The 18,189-nt window shown below is 40.3% G+C and overlaps 2 protein-coding genes and 1 long non-coding RNA gene across 4 annotated transcripts; 1 reads left to right on the forward strand and 2 right to left on the reverse strand.

Annotated features, from left to right (window-relative positions):
* Window positions 1–958: 958 nt before the first annotated feature.
* On the forward strand, window positions 959–2,282 carry LOC124202936 (probable methylthioribulose-1-phosphate dehydratase). The gene is made up of 7 exons (XM_046599461.1): window positions 959–1,207; window positions 1,292–1,330; window positions 1,399–1,559; window positions 1,634–1,737; window positions 1,797–1,933; window positions 1,991–2,056; window positions 2,126–2,282. The coding sequence occupies exons 1-7, from the start codon at window positions 1,065–1,067 to the stop codon at window positions 2,211–2,213; spliced, it is 738 nt and encodes a 245-aa protein (XP_046455417.1). The 5' UTR covers window positions 959–1,064; the 3' UTR covers window positions 2,214–2,282.
* Window positions 2,080–3,927, reverse strand: LOC124202934 (RING finger protein 121-like). The gene is made up of 7 exons (XM_046599460.1): window positions 3,694–3,927; window positions 3,511–3,560; window positions 3,296–3,437; window positions 3,179–3,228; window positions 2,649–3,119; window positions 2,475–2,576; window positions 2,080–2,412 (listed from the first exon to the last, which is right to left on the reverse strand). The coding sequence occupies exons 1-7, from the start codon at window positions 3,742–3,744 to the stop codon at window positions 2,292–2,294; spliced, it is 987 nt and encodes a 328-aa protein (XP_046455416.1). The 5' UTR covers window positions 3,745–3,927; the 3' UTR covers window positions 2,080–2,291.
* A 9,772-nt stretch (window positions 3,928–13,699) lies between these two features.
* Window positions 13,700–17,970, reverse strand: LOC124202622. 2 transcript variants are annotated; one of them, XR_006878273.1, is made up of 7 exons: window positions 15,604–17,970; window positions 15,397–15,534; window positions 14,894–15,337; window positions 14,719–14,827; window positions 14,542–14,658; window positions 14,370–14,467; window positions 13,700–14,306 (listed from the first exon to the last, which is right to left on the reverse strand). It is a non-coding gene; the product is annotated as an uncharacterized LOC124202622 (long non-coding RNA). The 2 variants fall into 2 exon arrangements; XR_006878272.1 differs by having other exon boundaries at window positions 13,700–14,467.
* Window positions 17,971–18,189: the final 219 nt, after the last annotated feature.

Genomic DNA, 18,189 nt, shown 5'->3' on the forward strand with positions numbered 1-18,189 from the left:
CCAATCAATGCCAAGGACGCAAATTTGACGTAACATAAGGGCCGCGGATTTGTCAGAATAAAAAGTTAAAATCCTTTTTCTACTATGCAAAATAAAAAGCCAATTGGATTTTCGAGAAAAGGGGAGAGTATTAAAGAGGGAGGACTTTTCAATTTCTGATCTGAATAATTACGTAAGAAATCAAATAATATATTCCGTTTTTTACTTTGTTCTTAGGTTTTTAAAATTATTCCAGTCAAAAAAATTTTAAAAAAGGAGTTTTGCTATGGATTTTTTTTCTGGTGCAATCGCAAAATGGCTCCCCTCATTATTCATTCAGCATGTAACTGGGTAGTTTGTCGTTTGATTAGGAAATCGTAATAGATACCCTCATGCAAATCATTGTTGCCAAGAGGCCACAAGCAGTAAAAAAATAAATAGGGTAAACTGGGCGACGAATTGTCGAGATCCAAGCAGTGATATTATTCTGCATGGCTGAGACTCTGACATTCTGAGGATGACATAAATGCCGGAATGGCTTCATTCATTTCTTAATCTTATATTCCCATATTTGATTACATTAGCATGATAAGACAAGATCTTCTTTCGTATGGAGATTAAGATTAAAGAGTTAGAGTAGCCTTTTATTGTAGAGCTCAGTGCAAAAGCAGGTTGGTGACGCCACCATCGGGAATCACTTTTTATTAAAGAAATCAAATGAAATTTGTAATGAACTTAAGTTTAAATGTTTAAAACCTTTCCCAGACGGCTTTCAAGAACTTTATATTGCTCGACCGACCTTTTATTTGTGATAGGCAATTCTTCAAATACTTTTTTGTTACACGCTGTAATGGTTAGGTGTGAAATCTTATTTAACCTTATTATCGAAATATAGATATTTTAATTCGCATAATTTTCGGGTATTAGATTAGCATACCCCACCAGGCCACCAAGGCCATCTTGTGATGTTACACAGAACTCGGTGTGTGTTGATTGATAAACAAAGACGACTGTCGTAACTCTTCGACCCAAACCGATAATAAATGTAACACATTTCCACATTAATCTGTTTTTGACACCGTAGAATGGACGTTTGTCCTGCAAACTGCTCAACGTCAAATGCGGCAGATAAGCCCGCTTGGAAAGAAGAAGCTGAACACGAGTGGGATGAGTTACATCCACGTAAATTAATTCCTGAAATTTGTAATCTGTTATATCATTTGGGATGGTAAGTAACGAAAAACAATTCATACGTCGACATCAATTATCTAACTCTTTTTTTATTCACTGGCTCGTCCTTCCTTATGGACAGGGTTACTGGGACAGGAGGAGGCATGAGCATCAAACGAGGGTTTGTATTTCTAAATATTAATTTGTAAAGGTTGGCAAGTTTAAATGTTATGTTTACTTCTTCTCTAGGGATGCAATTTACATTGCTCCTTCTGGTGTGCAAAAAGAAAGAATTAAGCCAGAAGATCTTTTTGTTCAAGACATACATGGACATGATCTGAAATTACCTCCTTCATCAAAAGGCCTAAAGAAAAGCCAGTGCACCCCATTATTCATGTGTGCATACACAGGTATAAATTAAGATACAAGGCAACTCTTAATTCTTATACAAATCATTAAACATAGAATTCATGTTTGGTTTCAGAGAGAAGTGCTGGTGCTGTGATTCATACTCATTCAAAAAATGCAGTTCTGGTCACTTTGCTTTGTGATAAAGAATTTAAAATCTCTCAACAAGAAATGATAAAAGTTTGATACTTTTTCATTCTTAAAATTACAGCATAATGTTCTGTTGAATTAATTTGAAGGGCATATGGAATCCAGGATTAGGACGGTACAATAAGTTCAATGAAGAAATTGTTGTCCCTATAATTGAGAACACTTGCTGGGAGTCAGAATTGGAAGGTTCACTTCGAGTGGCCATGCACAAATATCCAAATACCAGGTATTTTCCTTTTGCTAGGTTCAAAAGATCAAATAACTAATTAGTGTTTTGGTAAAGTGCAATATTAGTTCGCCGCCACGGGATTTATGTGTGGGGATCTACGTGGGAGCAAACAAAAGCAATGTAAATATATGTGCCCATAAAAATTTATCGTTTCGTGATTTTATTTAAATGATCCAATCTTTCATGTAGGTGTGAATGTTATGATTATCTGATGGAATTGGCGGTGAATATGAAACAACTTAATATTCCCTGGCATGCAGTTGAATGGCGTCCTTAACCAATAACGTTTCTCAACAGCATTGACTGAATATTATCAGAAGATGAAAATATAAACTAATCTACAAAACAAAAAGATCTATTCAAGTCCAAGGGTCCACGAAATGCCTTGTACAAGTAAAAGAATAAGGGGCTGCCATGCCACAAGCCATCGGATCCAGTCCAAAAGTTGGCCATACAAAACGTGTGGACGTTCCCACCTAAGAAAGATAATTCGTTAATAGTTTCAATTTTGTTTCGAAATAACAGCAACAATTTATACGGATTGCAAAACATTTTCTTCAAATCAACTTTTTCACGGCAGTAAGGGCAAGTTTGTTTCTTGCCGACTATGCACCAACCACGAATGCAAAACTCGTGAAACCTGAGGGAATTTTAAAAAAAACCCCATTAAGATATTTACTTGAAAGTGAGGCGAGATATAGGAACAGTTTACTCGTGATTGCAAGACAAGCGGCAAGTTTTCTCGATAATAGCCTCTTCTTCAGCTTTAAGTAGGAGTCGATTTCCACAAACAGCACAGACATTGGGATCCAATGAGCGGTTAGGGATTGCTCCCGCAGGAGTATAAAACCCAGCATTACTGGCCATAGTTTCAGCTGCAATTTCGGCCAGATCGCGACCAAGAACTCCATAATATAGCCCGTAAAACAGAAGTAAGATTCCGCAATCCATCCAAGTTGCCGGAAGAGCGCCAAATATTAAATTGAGTCCCATAAACGTGGCCATGATAATGCTGTACCCCACTATTCCCAAGCCACAACTGATTTGGTGCAGAAAGTAGAACCATTTGTAAACTAGACGAGGAGTAGAGCCATGCAAAGGTTTCTCAAGAGCTTTCCTCAACACTAAAGATGAAATACTTGAAAAGAGGAGCCAGAAAAATACAAAGCGCCACCAGTAACTCCTGTAAAGATATAAAGATAAGAAAATGCAGGTCAAAGAACTAGTTTAAATAAAAATTACCTGATACACAATACTAAGGGAATCACCCACATAGCAAATAAAGTTGCACCCTAATAGAAAAAATTGTGAAAATGTGCAAAAATTTCCAAAATAAATTCCTTTAAAACATGATCTTACTTGATACGATCTAAAATGTCTTTTTCTCCATTCAACTAAAACCACTTGAGCCACCAGTACAGTTATCATCAGAATGAGTAGCATCTGTGCATGCATTGATTCATGTCCTTTGTGTGCCTTGTGAACAGCTTCATGTGACAGCCTGTTAATAATTGGTCAAGAACACTTGAATAGTTAAGTCCACAAGAATAGTTTAAGACAGGAGTAAGACCAACCTGTGTTTTTCATTTTCAGAAATCAATACACCATGATCATCTTTCAAAACCTGGCACAGTATATAATAAAGAAAAGAAGGCATTAATAGCAAGCCGGCTCGTTATCAGCTATTTGACAAGTTAATATTAAGACAACTCATGTTTACACTAAAGAAAGAGAATGAAAACAAAATTAAATTATACCGGCTGATCGAGATGATTGACTGTTTCTGTTTGATGAATGACTTCCTCCATCACTCTTTTAGCGTTCACGTATTTGGGAGAAAAATTCCTAAATGTTTACTATTGTGGTAGATTATTCGAAGAATACGGTAAACTGATAAAGCCAAACAAGTCGGATCGATCGTTCGATCGTTGATGAGAAAGAGCAGACTAATTTTGCCGGCCTTCGTTCTCACACCACCTATTTACAGAAAGTGAAACTATTTCCAAAAAAGCTATTTAGCAGAGCCATGTATATGATAATATATTAACATGGGGGTATTTTTATATTAATTATAATAGTTCATTATGATATAATTGACTGATGACGAAGAATGTGATGTTTTCAACAAGTGGGAAGAAGTAAAAGTGCTAGAGAAAAGAAGACCATCTGTCATCGAGCAGTTTTCCAAGGTAAAATTGAAAAACTGCAATATAATAGTGGTGTTTGCGCACAATTAAACGTTTTAAAACAACAATTTCGCTTGTTGAAAACATCACAATCGTCTTCACATTCACATTCGCCAACAGCATGGCCTACTTTAATAACGGCCCATCAGCTCGCTATTTCCTTGTTGCCGAATGGTTTCATAGCCAGAGGGTCGTAATCTACTTCAGAAAGTTCCACATTAGGAATGTGGAACCATGGTATATTGGACAAAAGTCACATTTTTAACCTCTTTTCCGCAAAATTACACATAAATGGTCAAGGTTAATTATAACGTGGTGGCCATGGCTGAAAATAAATGAAAAATGAAAATTTTGCGGAAAACAGGAATTTAAAATGTGACTTTCGTAAAATGGCAACGCATGTGGCCTAGGTATAGGCAGTTGAGGGTAGGTGGGTGGCTCGAACAAAATTGACACCCAGGGTGAGTCTGTGCTACGTGGCCGTTAATTATGTAGAAGGCTATGGTAAAAGGTAAGGTACAGGTACGGCTAGTACAATAGAGAAAGATCAGAGCTACAGATGATGGTAGAATCACTGCCTGTTAAATTTTCCTCTCGGAAATTTTTCCTAAAGTTGCAGCCAATATCGCGAATCGAAAGTGGGAAAATGGGCTTAAATATCGATTTAGACCTAATTGCCAGTGCCAACAGCGGCCATCTACTGAAACTTTGTAAATTTTGGCAGTGATCTGCCGAATCGATCATAAATGTGAGCGGAATCAAACCTGAATAGAATCAATCAATCATAGAATCAAAGAATAAAAAATCACAATCATTCAGTGATGTTTGATTCAGAATCAAGAATCAAGAATCAGAATCAAAATTTTTGATTCTGTTCACAATTTGAATAAAAAACGCAATGCAAGGAATGAATGGGCCAAATTAGTAATGGTCTACTTTATTAAGACGTGTAAGATTGTAGCAGTGGCAACATTTCAATCTTGGTTATAACAGCTAGGGTATGGGTTATAATCTAAAATTGAATCAGAATTTTGTTTTCGTTTTTAAAATTAACCTCTTTTCTATTGAAGTGAAGCCTGCCCTTGGGCCCTGCACTAACACTTCGTGAAAGACGCCACAGCGGGTGTGTAGGGCAACGTGAGCAGGGGTGGGGGAGAAGGGCAACGCGAATAAGGGAGGGGGTTTCAATTGTGTTTCGACAAGAACTTAGTAAGCAGCACACCTTTGCTCTAGATCTGTGGAAGGATTTTTGCTTCATGTTTTCCATTGGGAACATGGGAAGTGGAAGTAATGCAATAATAGTGTACAGCAACTGCTTCAGAAGCAAATATTAAGAGGCCAGAGTGAACCTGCTAAATAGCGTCATCAACAAACATTTGATAATACAATTATAATTTAAACTCACCAATAGTAAATATCTATCTTTCGCTTCTTCCTGACGTACAATTCCTCCCAGACGGGAGGAACGGCCACGACGGGTAAAATACTGGGCCTCTCTCCTGTTGGGCTCCACTTCCTCAAGTCGTCCGGCTAGGCTTCTTGTCCCTGGATTTAAAATTATTCAAAATTTTTCCTTTTTTATGTTTCCAAACTCTAACAAGGTGGATATATGCGAGATTGATCCGGCAAGTATGAGTCAAAGGAATAAGGCCGGCACCACTTTCCTTTCAAGTGAAACTCCAAACATTTCATCCCAATTGCGGAGGTATTGCTTGGCAGTCGTGAACAGTCGTGAATAGGATGTTTACTTTTATCATCGCAAATCCCCCCAAGATAGAAGGGGCATTTAACCTCTAGTACGTATACAGATATGTTGGATTCTGATAAGATATTTCCGAATAAGGAGAAATACTACTAATTGAGAAATCCTCGACGAGGTGGGCTCAGGTGCGCAGTGACGACTGAGGATCATCAGTGGCTCGGTATTTATAGGCCGTTATAGTCGGGATTGCGACGCTTTCGTGACGAATTATCCCACACACAAAGTTGAAAGTTCAGGTTCCATGTAACGTGTTTACACGTATATACAATACTTCAATCCCCGTTGGCCTCATCCAGAGCCGTTGATCCTCAACTCTCCGACGCCTTAACCCATAGGGCTTCAAAGCCGTCCTACTGATGGTTACACATATTGGAAAAAAATGCATGGTAATTCTTGATGTAGGCCTACAGTCACATTCAATCATTGACTTTTAGTTAAAATCTCCCTTCTCATTTCAGTTCAATCATCAGCCGCCGTTCCATAGACTTGATCCATTGGTGGAACTGAGGAGAGGTTGCTGAAATTCGCGGATGCATTCCGTTTCGTGCCGGGCTTGCCCGTTGCACTTTGACCTTGTAGACAATGCTCTTGACGGCCGCTTAGAGACTCTCCGAGACTCTTGCGGCACGGGGTATTTTTCTCTTTCGGGGTGATTTTCGCTGCATTGTTGCGTCAATACTTGAATAAGAGTTTACCGTTGATAAAACTTAGCCTCACATAATAATCCACTTCTATATTGGCGTTGCTTCCGCCTCGTCCGACAACTAGCCCGCAATCCTTATTCGCTATTCCTGTGACGACGATTCGATCGACGTAGACTTCCGTTTTTTACAGAAGAGACTATATTTTTAAAATACCATATGCAAACAGAATAATCAGAGGGGCGTGTTTTCGGCATTATGGGAGAGACTCGATTCCCTGCCAAATTCTCGTTGCGCATTCGCTTCCGAATGCATCCAGTCTGTCAAACCGGGACTAAGAGCAACACAAATATTTTCACTTTGAGCAAGTACAACAACTTCGACATCAGCCTCGAATGCAACAACAAGTAAGAGGACGCAAGATGCGATAGAGTGTTGCGCATATTACCTGTCGTCCCCCCTCTTCCCACCTGTATACGGTATATGCGAGTGAGCAAATGTGTGGGAAGCTCCAAATAATCTGATTGACCAACCGAACCGCATAAATTAAATTTCTGATATGTCAACTTTCGTCCAATAAAAAATATTAAAAAGCCAAAATGTTTTCAAAGAATCTTTTTATTATTGTTGTTGTTCAGAACGATAGGTGCGAATTTTAATTGTATGAATTAGATAAAGATGTGGATAATGTAGTGAACAAAAAAGGCCAAGAAAAGTGGCAACTCCAATTTCAAAATATGTGGAATCGCAACAAGAATGACCAAGATTTTAACTGGAAATAACATTTGAAAAACGCTTACGATAGACTGTTCCACTACGAAAGTCGTGTGGAAGAATCTCATCAATTTGTGGTAAGTTAAACAATAGATAAAAGAACTTGCCGGAGCTCCTTCGTTCTCTGGCACATGGCCGGCCGACGTTGCCCTCGTAGGCGAGCAACTCTTTCAGACCGAAAACTACTTTCTTCGTCATGTTGATTTTGTATATAGAGAGAGGAAAATTATGCATGGAAAATATCAGAAAATGTATACGCCTGCCGGATTCTCTTATTATCTCGCAAAGAACAAACAATTAAGGCCGGTACGGCTCCGCCCGTGTTGGAAACTTCGCCAAGCCGTCGTTCGGGCCTTGAGCAACTACTCGTTCACTTTGGTGCACAGGGCGTCCTGCATCGAGTAAACGAATTAGATTTCCCGCCAAATTTAAATGTTTACGCGGGAAATTCGAAAAAGTTACCTCGTTGCGGTAAAGAGATGGGCAGACTTTTGTCTAGAAGAAAAAGAAAAGGAGATTCTCACTACGAGAAAACGACAGCTGAATAGAATCGGAAGCTATTTATCACGCCTCTTTAACGACATCGGGGTCGGGGGGAAGAATTTCGGTCACGAAACCACACAGAAAACCTAACCAATTAGCGATTTTGTGACGGGGGAAAACGGACGACACTTGAAGAATTGGCAATATTTAAAAAAACAAATTGACACACTTGGCACACTGAGGAGGTTTTTTAATCAAAAATTTCGCTGAGGAAGAACCGATGAAGATGTCACGAACGCGATCACTGCGCTCTGTCACCTTCTTCTTCTTCTTCTGACTCTGTGTGCTGTGTGTATGTCTCATTGACGTGTGTGGGTTGGCGTTCACAGCATGTGGGGGTGGGTCAAGTGCGGCTCACACAATCGGCCGGCTGCAGGAGAAGGTGAGGGACGAAAATGAGCCGCCGCTATATACACGCTGTTCAGCTTGCGCCGGATCTATAGGGTGGGGGAGAAAAATAACAAGACAAGCAGGAGGTGGTACACTATACAGGAACAGAGGGTATAAAAGGCGTGACGGGGGTTGGTCCCGATCAGTTGGCCGTCAACCGCCACTTTTCACGCCATCAACAAATAAAGCCGTTTTGGCCACAACGGATGTAACAATTCAAAACGATAATTCGTCACGACCCAAAAAAGAATTTCTCTTGAATGGATGAGGGATTGGCCCTTTGAAAGGGATCGACCACTTCTGCCGCACGTGCAGCTTTTACGCAGAATGTTTTATTAAAAGGAAGTGTTCAGGAGATTCTGGTAACAAATGGAATATCCTCGATCCACCTGATGAAAAGCAGAAAGCCCATATTATAGTTTAAGAATATTAGAGATTACAGATATTTGTCTGTAATTACGACTACAGTTACGGAATCTTTTACTTACCAAGATTGTAGTCAACACCTTCCACTCCTATCGAATTAATCTATGCCGAAACGGAAACTCTATCCGACATAAGAGATTGGCTTTCCTCACAATACCTTGTAAACTTAGATTTCAACACCAAAAATATAAACTACCGTTCTATTAGATCCTTCTTTTATTCAACCGAAACCTGGCCAACAAGATATGCTCCCCCTGTCTCCTATCAGCATGCCCCAGAATAAAACTAAAAGGCGTCTCCCTGTTTCTCTCTACCCCAGGAATAACAGGCCAACTATCTTCTTAGCCAGCACCCTGGTCCCCTCCCCCCCATATCACAAAAAAAAAAAAAACAAGCAAAAGCCAACCCCGTAGCAGTCGGGTCTATTTTCAACTCCCTTCTAGCCAATATCGGCCCTCCCGATCGTAATCGCATATACAGATATGTCTCAAGAATCCCCCGTCCTCTTCATGCGCAATTTTCATCCCTTCCTTGGATCTGGAAAAATCATGGCAACTCAAAACTGGTTCCAGCATTTTTACAATTAGATAGCATCCACAGCCCTAGCCGCAATCAATGCTCTCGACTCATCTCCCTCAGAAATTCACATTTTCACTGATTCTGGCGCAGCTATCAAAGCCCTATCGTTCACAAATCCACTAAGCAATCAATGTATAACCGACATAATAAATTTACTAAAATGCCTCACTTCAAGCGGATCGAGAACAATACTCTACTGGATCCCCAGCCATTCCGAAATCGCTAGTAATGACACTGCTGGCAAGCTAGCAACCGATGAGACCCTCTCCCCCTCCGGCAACAAAATCAACAACAATCTTGACAAGGGAGAAATCACGCCAATCCTTAAACGTGATTGGCAAAAAAACCTCCTCACCAAATTCTTGACCTGCAGAAAACCCTGTATTTTGATGAAGGCTAAACCTGGAATCATTCTGTGGCACCACTCAAGTGATCGCGCAACATCGACTTGCCTTCATAGACTTCGAAATATAACCTTTATCAACTCTTTCGCCCGCCGAATTGACGCAGATCCTAGTTTTCGATATGGATGCCCAGCCATAGAAAATCTCAATCACACCCTAATTGATTGCCAATTCTACTCTCTACACCACAAAAAAAAAACTCGGAATTCTTTCATCTACAAAACATCCCCCTTAACGCCGCCACGCTCCTGGGACTCGACCCAAATCTCTGTGCAAAAATTCAATTCAAAATAAACAAGCTCCCCTCCTCTTTCCTCATCAACACCGGCTTACGTTTCTCAGCATACCCGATGCAAGATGGGGTATCTCGCACAACATCTAAAACGCCACTTTGGGGAAAGGATTTCAAAGATGCCTACGGACACCACATCATAATAGCGGGGACCAGCCATTTTTTCGGTCGATAGACTTCAACCAGTTCGGACGGGTTGGAATATACACTTCACTTCCTGCTGAAAAAAAATTGAAAGAATACCTCACAACTTACCCACAAAAAAGCAATGCCAATTTCCTTATTCCGAAACTCTTCCAGTTTCTTCCAGCCCACTTCCAACTCAATTTAATCCAACTGAAAATTAATCAGTTAGCACAATTTTTTGACCTAAACAAACAAGAATTAGCAATATCCATAACCTCACCATTTCAAATATTGCCGCAATGTACTAACCAGCCAACTTTTTCCAAAAATGTCACCACCACTGCTCCCACTCCAACCGCCAAAAGGTCCTCCAGCAAATTCCTCCGACTCAATTCCGCATCCACTCCAAAGAAAGTTATCCATTAGTCACAAGCAACAAATTCCACTTCGGGCAGCAGTTCTATGGTCAACAATCACCCCCGACCTATCAACACAAACAAAAACACAAGCACAAACTCAGAAACAAAGAACGTTTTGGCGCTCGCTCCTTCCACAACGAGGCTCAACATGCGACTTGGACCTGTATAAAAAGTAGGTTAAAAGTGACACCAATGCAATTTAACAACATTTTTACCCCATTCAAAGTGCAGATCAGTTGGGTTTTTCGGATAAGATGACTGTTTTTTCCGCTGTACCGCTCGCACGACGTAGCCACAACCGGAATATTCCGATCTGGATTACGTTGAAATATTTCCAACATCTCCTTCTCTACCACTTTTCTGCTGCTGACCAACGGATTGCTACAAGTATTCACCTTTGCCTTCGTGATCAGGGAAGCATCCCACTCAACATCTAAGTTAGCTGGGCAGGTGTGAGGTACTTTGATACTAAACGATTTCGCTCCCATCACTTTGAAGGCGACACCACGACAAAAGTGTGGCTTTTTTGCATGCCTGTTGCACCTCCATGTCCGGGAAATTTTGCTGGTCCGCTTGATGTGGTACGAATGACGAATTATACTGAATGAACCTAAGGTGAGCCTAAGGATTGATCTGGCTGTGACGTCGATCTCGAGGAGGTTGGATTTGCTAGCTGAACCGTAGATGATGAGGCCGTAATCGATCCTGCTTCTTACTAGGCTTTTGAATAGAGTGGAAAGGGATTTGAGATAGGGTGCGTATGAAGATTTTGAGATGATGGAGAAGGCGTTTTTTATCTTGACACAGATATCGATGACAACTGCGATGTGGTCCTTCCACAGTAGTTTGGCGTCCATTTTGATCCCAAGGAAATTGACTTGTTTGGCGTTAGGGATTCTTTGGCCATTTAGGAAAAGTAGTGGGTCTTTAACAGGGTTATAGGCGCGGGTGAAAACAACTGAGGAGTATTTCGAGGCAGAGAATTTGAATTTCCACTTGTGGAACCATTTGGCCAATTTGTCAACGTAGGGTTGCGGGATGATTTATGCATCTATAGTAGTGTCGGCGATAATCTAACATTGGTTAGATACTGACTATCGATATTTTTAGTAGATAATAATCCATATTTGAATATTGAATCTAATATCTAAAATTTTTGTAAACAAACGCAATGCAAACGATCACGTCTGCTTGTTATCATGTTTGTTGACTTTTCCTGTGATGTCTTTTGCTTATTGGTGTACGTATTCGAGGTGAGTAATAAAATAATTGAAATCTTCCGTGATTTCTGCTTAAATTAAGTCATATTACAATTGCAGGAAAATATTTTAAATTCATTTGGCATTTAAACATGTGTCCACTTCTTGTCTGAAAGTTAGGCCAATAATTTTCAAGGCTGTTAATGAAATACCCATGAATATGACCAAGGTAATATTTTTACAAGAATTGCCAACTATACTATGTTGATATTAGTATTTCTTTTTCCAGGTTAATGAAGTTAGTAGCAGAGATGGGAAAAGATTCTTCGTAAACTTTCAGGTGTGTTGGTTCTCAACACCCAAGTCAGTTTTAGATCGAAGACATCAGTGTATATCATTGTAGCAGGTAACAAACAGTTCTTTTCTGCCACATGGAAGCAAGTCGTGTTAATATTATTATGCATTTTTGTTCAAAAACAGCAACATGTTAACATTGTCAGGAGAGAGTCTGTTTCTTTCCTCAGAAACTAGTTCCCCAGCAGAAGAAAAAAGTTGTTCACATGGAACTGATGTAGCCGGTATACATTGAAACTTGGTGACCACTTTTATCAATGGCCAAAACTGTCCTTCGTCTCTTTTAGTTTTCCAAAACAGCAAAGGGTCCGAGTTGCGTGGCTGAAGGGGTAAGATGTTATACTCTTCCGTCATAATTATTCTGTTGGCTTCTCTGTTTGGTCCTTGGGCAGTAATGTTGGCGTTTGACGTGGCGAAAGCTTCATCGTGTCCTTCCCAGATTGAAGACTTGTTTTGTTGCGTAGATTCAGCTGCCATTTGCTGACTGTTTTGACTTCTTTCCTCTGAACTGAAAATGATGTGGTTTCTTGTTCTTTTCTCGGCCTCACTGGAAACCACACTACTGAAATACAGTTCCAGTTTCTTAAATCTGTATAGTAAGTTAATATGTTAAATTTAAATAACGAGGCAATAGAAGTTTGCTTTCGTACCTGGGATCCAGATATGTGGCAATTAAGTGAGGAGTTGAATGCGTGCACGTTTTCTGACTATCTTCAAACCTTTCTTTAAGCCCCGTAATTAGAAATGTTAGAAGTTGTTTAAGGCAGTCAACGTAGATGTTTTTGTTGATATTATTCAGCCATTTTGTTACCAAAACAATTGAAGGAATGACTTTGGAAATACTCGGGTAATTTTGTGAAGATAGATCCTTCGTTAATTCGTCAAACGGCTTTAATATTTCAACCGCGTTGGCTAGTATTTCCCATTCAAACTCATTTAAATCTAAATCACGTCGATCAATAACGGGAGATTCGATGGGTGGCTCTCACTACCGATGGATGGACTTGCCGCAACAATCGCCACTATATTACTGTGACCGTCCACTACATTAATTCGGAGATGAAAATGATATCCCGAGTGTTGACTACTGAACACATGGAAGAGTCCTGCACAAGTGAAAACTTGGCCAACAAATTGAGAGAAATAGCAGATAATTGGAATATTTTCATTAAAGGTAACCATAAGGATAACCTAACTTATACATTCACCACATTTATTAAGTTTTCCTGATTTTTACAGTTGTTGCTGTGGTAACTGACAACGCTTTTAATGTCGTTGGTGCCATAAAAATGCTAGCAAGCTCACCGAATTGTGCTGGGTGGCGTCACGTTCATTGCTTCGCGCATACCCTCAGCTTGATTGTAAAAGGAGCAATTGAAAAAACTCCTGAATTTTTTGCTATTCTCTTACGTGCGAGAGCAATCGTGACCTTTTTCCATCACAGTCACAAAGCAACGGCTAAACTGGCATCTCTATGTAAAGACCGAACTACTAAGGTCTTAGCACAAGACGTGGCGACGAGATGGAATTCTACGCTGATAATGATTCGTTCGCTGATTGATCTTAAAGAATTCGTTCAAGATGCGTTGCGCTCCCCCGTCATTGATCGACGTGATTTAGATTTAAATGAGTTTGAATGGGAAATACTAGCCGACGCGGTTGAAATATTAAAGCCGTTTGACGAATTAACGAAGGATCTATCTTCACAAAATTACCCGAGTATTTCCAAAGTCATTCCTTCAATTGTTTTGGTAACAAAATGGCTGAATAATATCAACAAAAACATCTACGTTGACTGCCTTAAACAACTTCTAACATTTCTAATTACGGGGCTTAAAGAAAGGTTTGAAGATAGTCAGAAAACGTGCACGCATTCAACTCCTCACTTAATTGCCACATATCTGGATCCCAGGTACGAAAGCAAACTTCTATTGCCTCGTTATTTAAATTTAACATATTAACTTACTATACAGATTTAAGAAACTGGAACTGTATTTCAGTAGTGTGGTTTCCAGTGAGGCCGAGAAAAGAACAAGAAACCACATCATTTTCAGTTCAGAGGAAAGAAGTCAAAACAGTCAGCAAATGGCAGCTGAATCTACGCAACAAAACAAGTCTTCAATCTGGGAAGGACACGATGAAGCTTTCGCCACGTCAAACGCCAACATTACTGCCCAAGGACCAAACAGAGAAGCCAACAGAATAATTATGACGGAAGAGTATAACATCTTACCCCTTCAGCCACGCAACTCGGACCCTTTGCTGTTTTGGAAAACTAAAAGAGACGAAGGACAGTTTTGGCCATTGATAAAAGTGGTCACCAAGTTTCAATGTATACCGGCTACATCAGTTCCATGTGAACAACTTTTTTCTTCTGCTGGGGAACTAGTTTCTGAGGAAAGAAACAGACTCTCTCCTGACAATGTTAACATGTTGCTGTTTTTGAACAAAAATGCATAATAATATTAACACGACTTGCTTCCATGTGGCAGAAAAGAACTGTTTGTTACCTGCTACAATGATATACACTGATGTCTTCGATCTAAAACTGACTTGAGTGTTGAGAACCAACACACCTGAAAGTTTACGAAGAATCTTTTCCCATCTCTGCTACTAACTTCATTAACCTGGAAAAAGAAATACTAATATCAACATAGTATAGTTGGCAATTCTTGTAAAAACATTACCTTGGTCAAATTCATGGGTATTTCATTAACAGCCTTGAAAATTATTGGCCTAACTTTCAGACAAGAAGTGGACACATGTTTAAATGCCAAATGAATTTAAAATATTTTCCTGCAATTGTAATATGACTGAATTTAAGCAGAAATCACGGAAGATTTCAGTTATTTTATTACTCACCTCGAATACGTACACCAATAAGCAAAAGACATCACAGGAAAAGTCAACAAACATGATAACAAGCAGACCTGATCGTTTGCATTGCGTTTGTTTACAAACATTTTAGATATTAGATTCAATATTCAAATATCGATTATTATCTACTAAAAATATCGATAGTCAGTATCTAACCAATGTTAGATTATCGCCGACACTAAATCAAAGCAAGTTCTCCTTTTAATTTATTGACTGCTTCGTTGTACATTGCCGGTAAATGTTTGTGAGTGATGGTACTGCGACACGGTAAAGTGATCCTAGGATCCAAATAGCTTACAAACGCAATGAAATAAGGATTGTCGACTAGTGAAAGGCAATGCATTCCTCTCACAATAAAGAGCATCAATTGACGTAGAAAATTTTTCATTTTTTCGCTGTTGCGAGGATAAGGCATAAATTTCCCACGGCCTAAAAAAAGCCATATAAATTGTGCAAACACACACGCTTAACCTGGTTAAAGTTATTACTCGATTGTGAGGAACTTGAGGAAGAAGATGCTTGGGTTGAACCATTCTCCCTTTCATTCGAAGTTGGAGCATCAGTGTCCATCGGTGTGGACGACGAACCAGCAGCATTTATTTCCACATCCACCTCATTTGCACATGCTGTTTAACAAAAATCAGGGAAATTCATAACTTTTAGCTCTCACTGTCTTAATAAAGTTAATATTTTACCTTCCGTTTCGTTCCCATTCTCGTCCAATAATCTTGGTCGTTTCGGCGTTGAGGCAGACTTTGATCGAGACTTTTGCAGTTTAGGCTGAACTTGCAAATAAATATCTTGATGGTGGTTCGAAAGATGAGACAGCATGTTCGTGGTATTTCCACAAAATCCTAAAATGGCTTCGCAATGCAAACATCTACACTTTTTCGCACCTAACGATCCCACTTTTTCAAAATGGTCCCAAACGGGACTTCTTCCTTTTTTGGCTTCTGACATTTTCCAATAACGATTTTGAATCCAAAGAATTCCACTAAGTGACGTAATTCAGTGACGTAATGTAGTTGCGTAACGTTTTTCATTTTTATTTGTGAACGTCATCTACCGGTAGCCTATAAATTTTCATGAAGAAGTTACAAACAGCTGAGCTATGGTTAGATACTAGATATATCTGTAAATATCGATTATCTAGAGAAATCGGGGAGATATCGATATATCTACATTGAAGTTAGATTATCGCCGACACTAATCTATAGGGCGTTTGACTGTGGTGTGGAAGTTGACGTCGTATCCGTATAGTTGGAGGTTGATGTCTTGGGGGGGGGGAAGTCGGAAAGTCGTAGAGCATGAGATTAAATAGGATGGCCTTGCGGGACACAATTAATGATGGGTTTGAAATGTGAATGGTGGCTGCCTAGGGTGAAACACAAATTGAGCGTTGCTGATGAAGTTCGTAATCCAGCCGAGGCAGTTACCTCGTCTGCCAGGTTTTCCGAGTTTGTAGAGGAGGCCGTTTGTCCCGACAGAGTCATCAGGCTTTGCTAATGTCAAGAAATGGAGCAAAGGTCAATTTTTTTGTTTGTAAGCCTGATTTGATGTCGTAGTCTAGTTTGACTAGGTTGTCGGTAGTGCTGGTTGTTTTCCGAAACCAGCCTGCAAGAAGGTTGTGGTGCTCGACGAACCAGGACAGACGGTTGGTAATGATCCTTTCGAAAATTTTGCACAAACAGGATGTGAGGCTGATGGGCCTGTAGGAGTTGGCATCATCAGACGATTTGCCGGGCTTGGGGAGGGGGATAACTATTGTTTTTTTTTTCCACGCGCCAGGGACGAAAGCGTTGCTGTAGACGGTGTTGAAAAGTAAAAGGACGTTTATCTTGTTGTTTAGGGGAGATATTCTTGATCATTTCATTATGATAATGATATGTCGGAGCCCATCGCTTTACTTTTGTTTTTCCTTGTTGCTTGTTCCAGCTCATTCAGGGTTAAGTGACAGTTGAGGTTATTGGGGGAGTTATTTGAGATGTGGGTCGGGTATGGGGTTCTAGGAGATCGTCGTCTTCGGCATAGTGTGTCTGGGGGTTGGGTGGGCGACTGAAAAGGTTAAGGAAATTGTCAACGATATCATTTATCGAGGTGAGCTTGTCACTGTTGGGTGTAGTTATGGAGGGAGTATAGGGATACTGTTGTTACCTCGGCCAATCATTGATTTCATAAAGGTCCAGATTGCTCTTTGGCCGTCTCGAGGGTTTAGATTACTTATAATGGTTGCCCAGGCTTGTTTCTTTGATTTGACGATAAGTCTTTTTTTTGCGTCTTCCCTTTTCCATGCAGCCCTTTTTTTGGACGATAGGGGATTTTTGCGCCATTCTTTTTCGGCTTTTTTGGCCGACGCTACAGCTGCCTGGCAGTCACTATTCCACCAGGGACGGCGGGGTTCTTTAGAAGATTTGGAGCAGGAGTGGCATTGTCAGAAGAGTTTTTGCTGCTAGATTGGATCGAGTTTGTGAAAGTGTCAAAAATTGATTTTGTGTCGGACAATTGAAATGTCATTGAAAAGATTTTGTAGAGAAAGAGTCTTCAAGGTCTTTGTTCCATTGGGGCCATCTGGTTTTGTTGAATATCTAGGTTGGTGGTCTAGATGACAGATGGATGGGGTTGGCGTTGAGGGTGGTGATCACCGGGAAGTGGTCACTGCCACAATAGGGGCCAAGAACAAGGGCAAATACGGATGATGTGATGATGAGGTCGATGGTGGAAAGTTTACCGGAGGATGGGTTTATTCGGGTGCCCAGGTCCATGGGAGTGATAAGTAATGCGTGGGGGCTTTCGATTAGGGCGTTGCCTATGGATTTACCAGCTACGTTTTCTGTGGGAATGACTCCCAGGTGGTGGTGTGCGTTGAGATCGCCATAAAAAAAGTGGATGTCTTCTGGGGAGCATTCCCCTTTGGGGGAGTAAACAGAAAAAAACAGTTGACTTCTCCTGAGTTGGTGAAAATGGTGGCGCCGATGGCTTCTGTGGCGTTGATGGGGGGTTTAACTGAAAATTGGATGGGTGTCTTAACTAAGAGGGCTATGCCACCTCCATGTTGGAGTTGGTGGTTTCTCTTAAGGACGTGGTAGAACTTAAATTAGACATTGAAGTGGTGGCTCCAATGTGTTTCACTACGAAAAACGAGATCGGTATTTAGTTGGTTGAGGAGTAGGCGGAACTCTTCAAGTCTAGATTTAGTTAGGCCGCGCGCATTCCATTGGAGGCAGATTAGATTATTGGTCATCGATTTGGTTAACGTTGGAGTCGAAATCGTGGTTATCTGG

This window comes from Daphnia pulex, chromosome 9 (assembly GCF_021134715.1).
Source record: "Daphnia pulex isolate KAP4 chromosome 9, ASM2113471v1".
NCBI lineage: Eukaryota > Metazoa > Arthropoda > Branchiopoda > Diplostraca > Daphniidae > Daphnia > Daphnia pulex.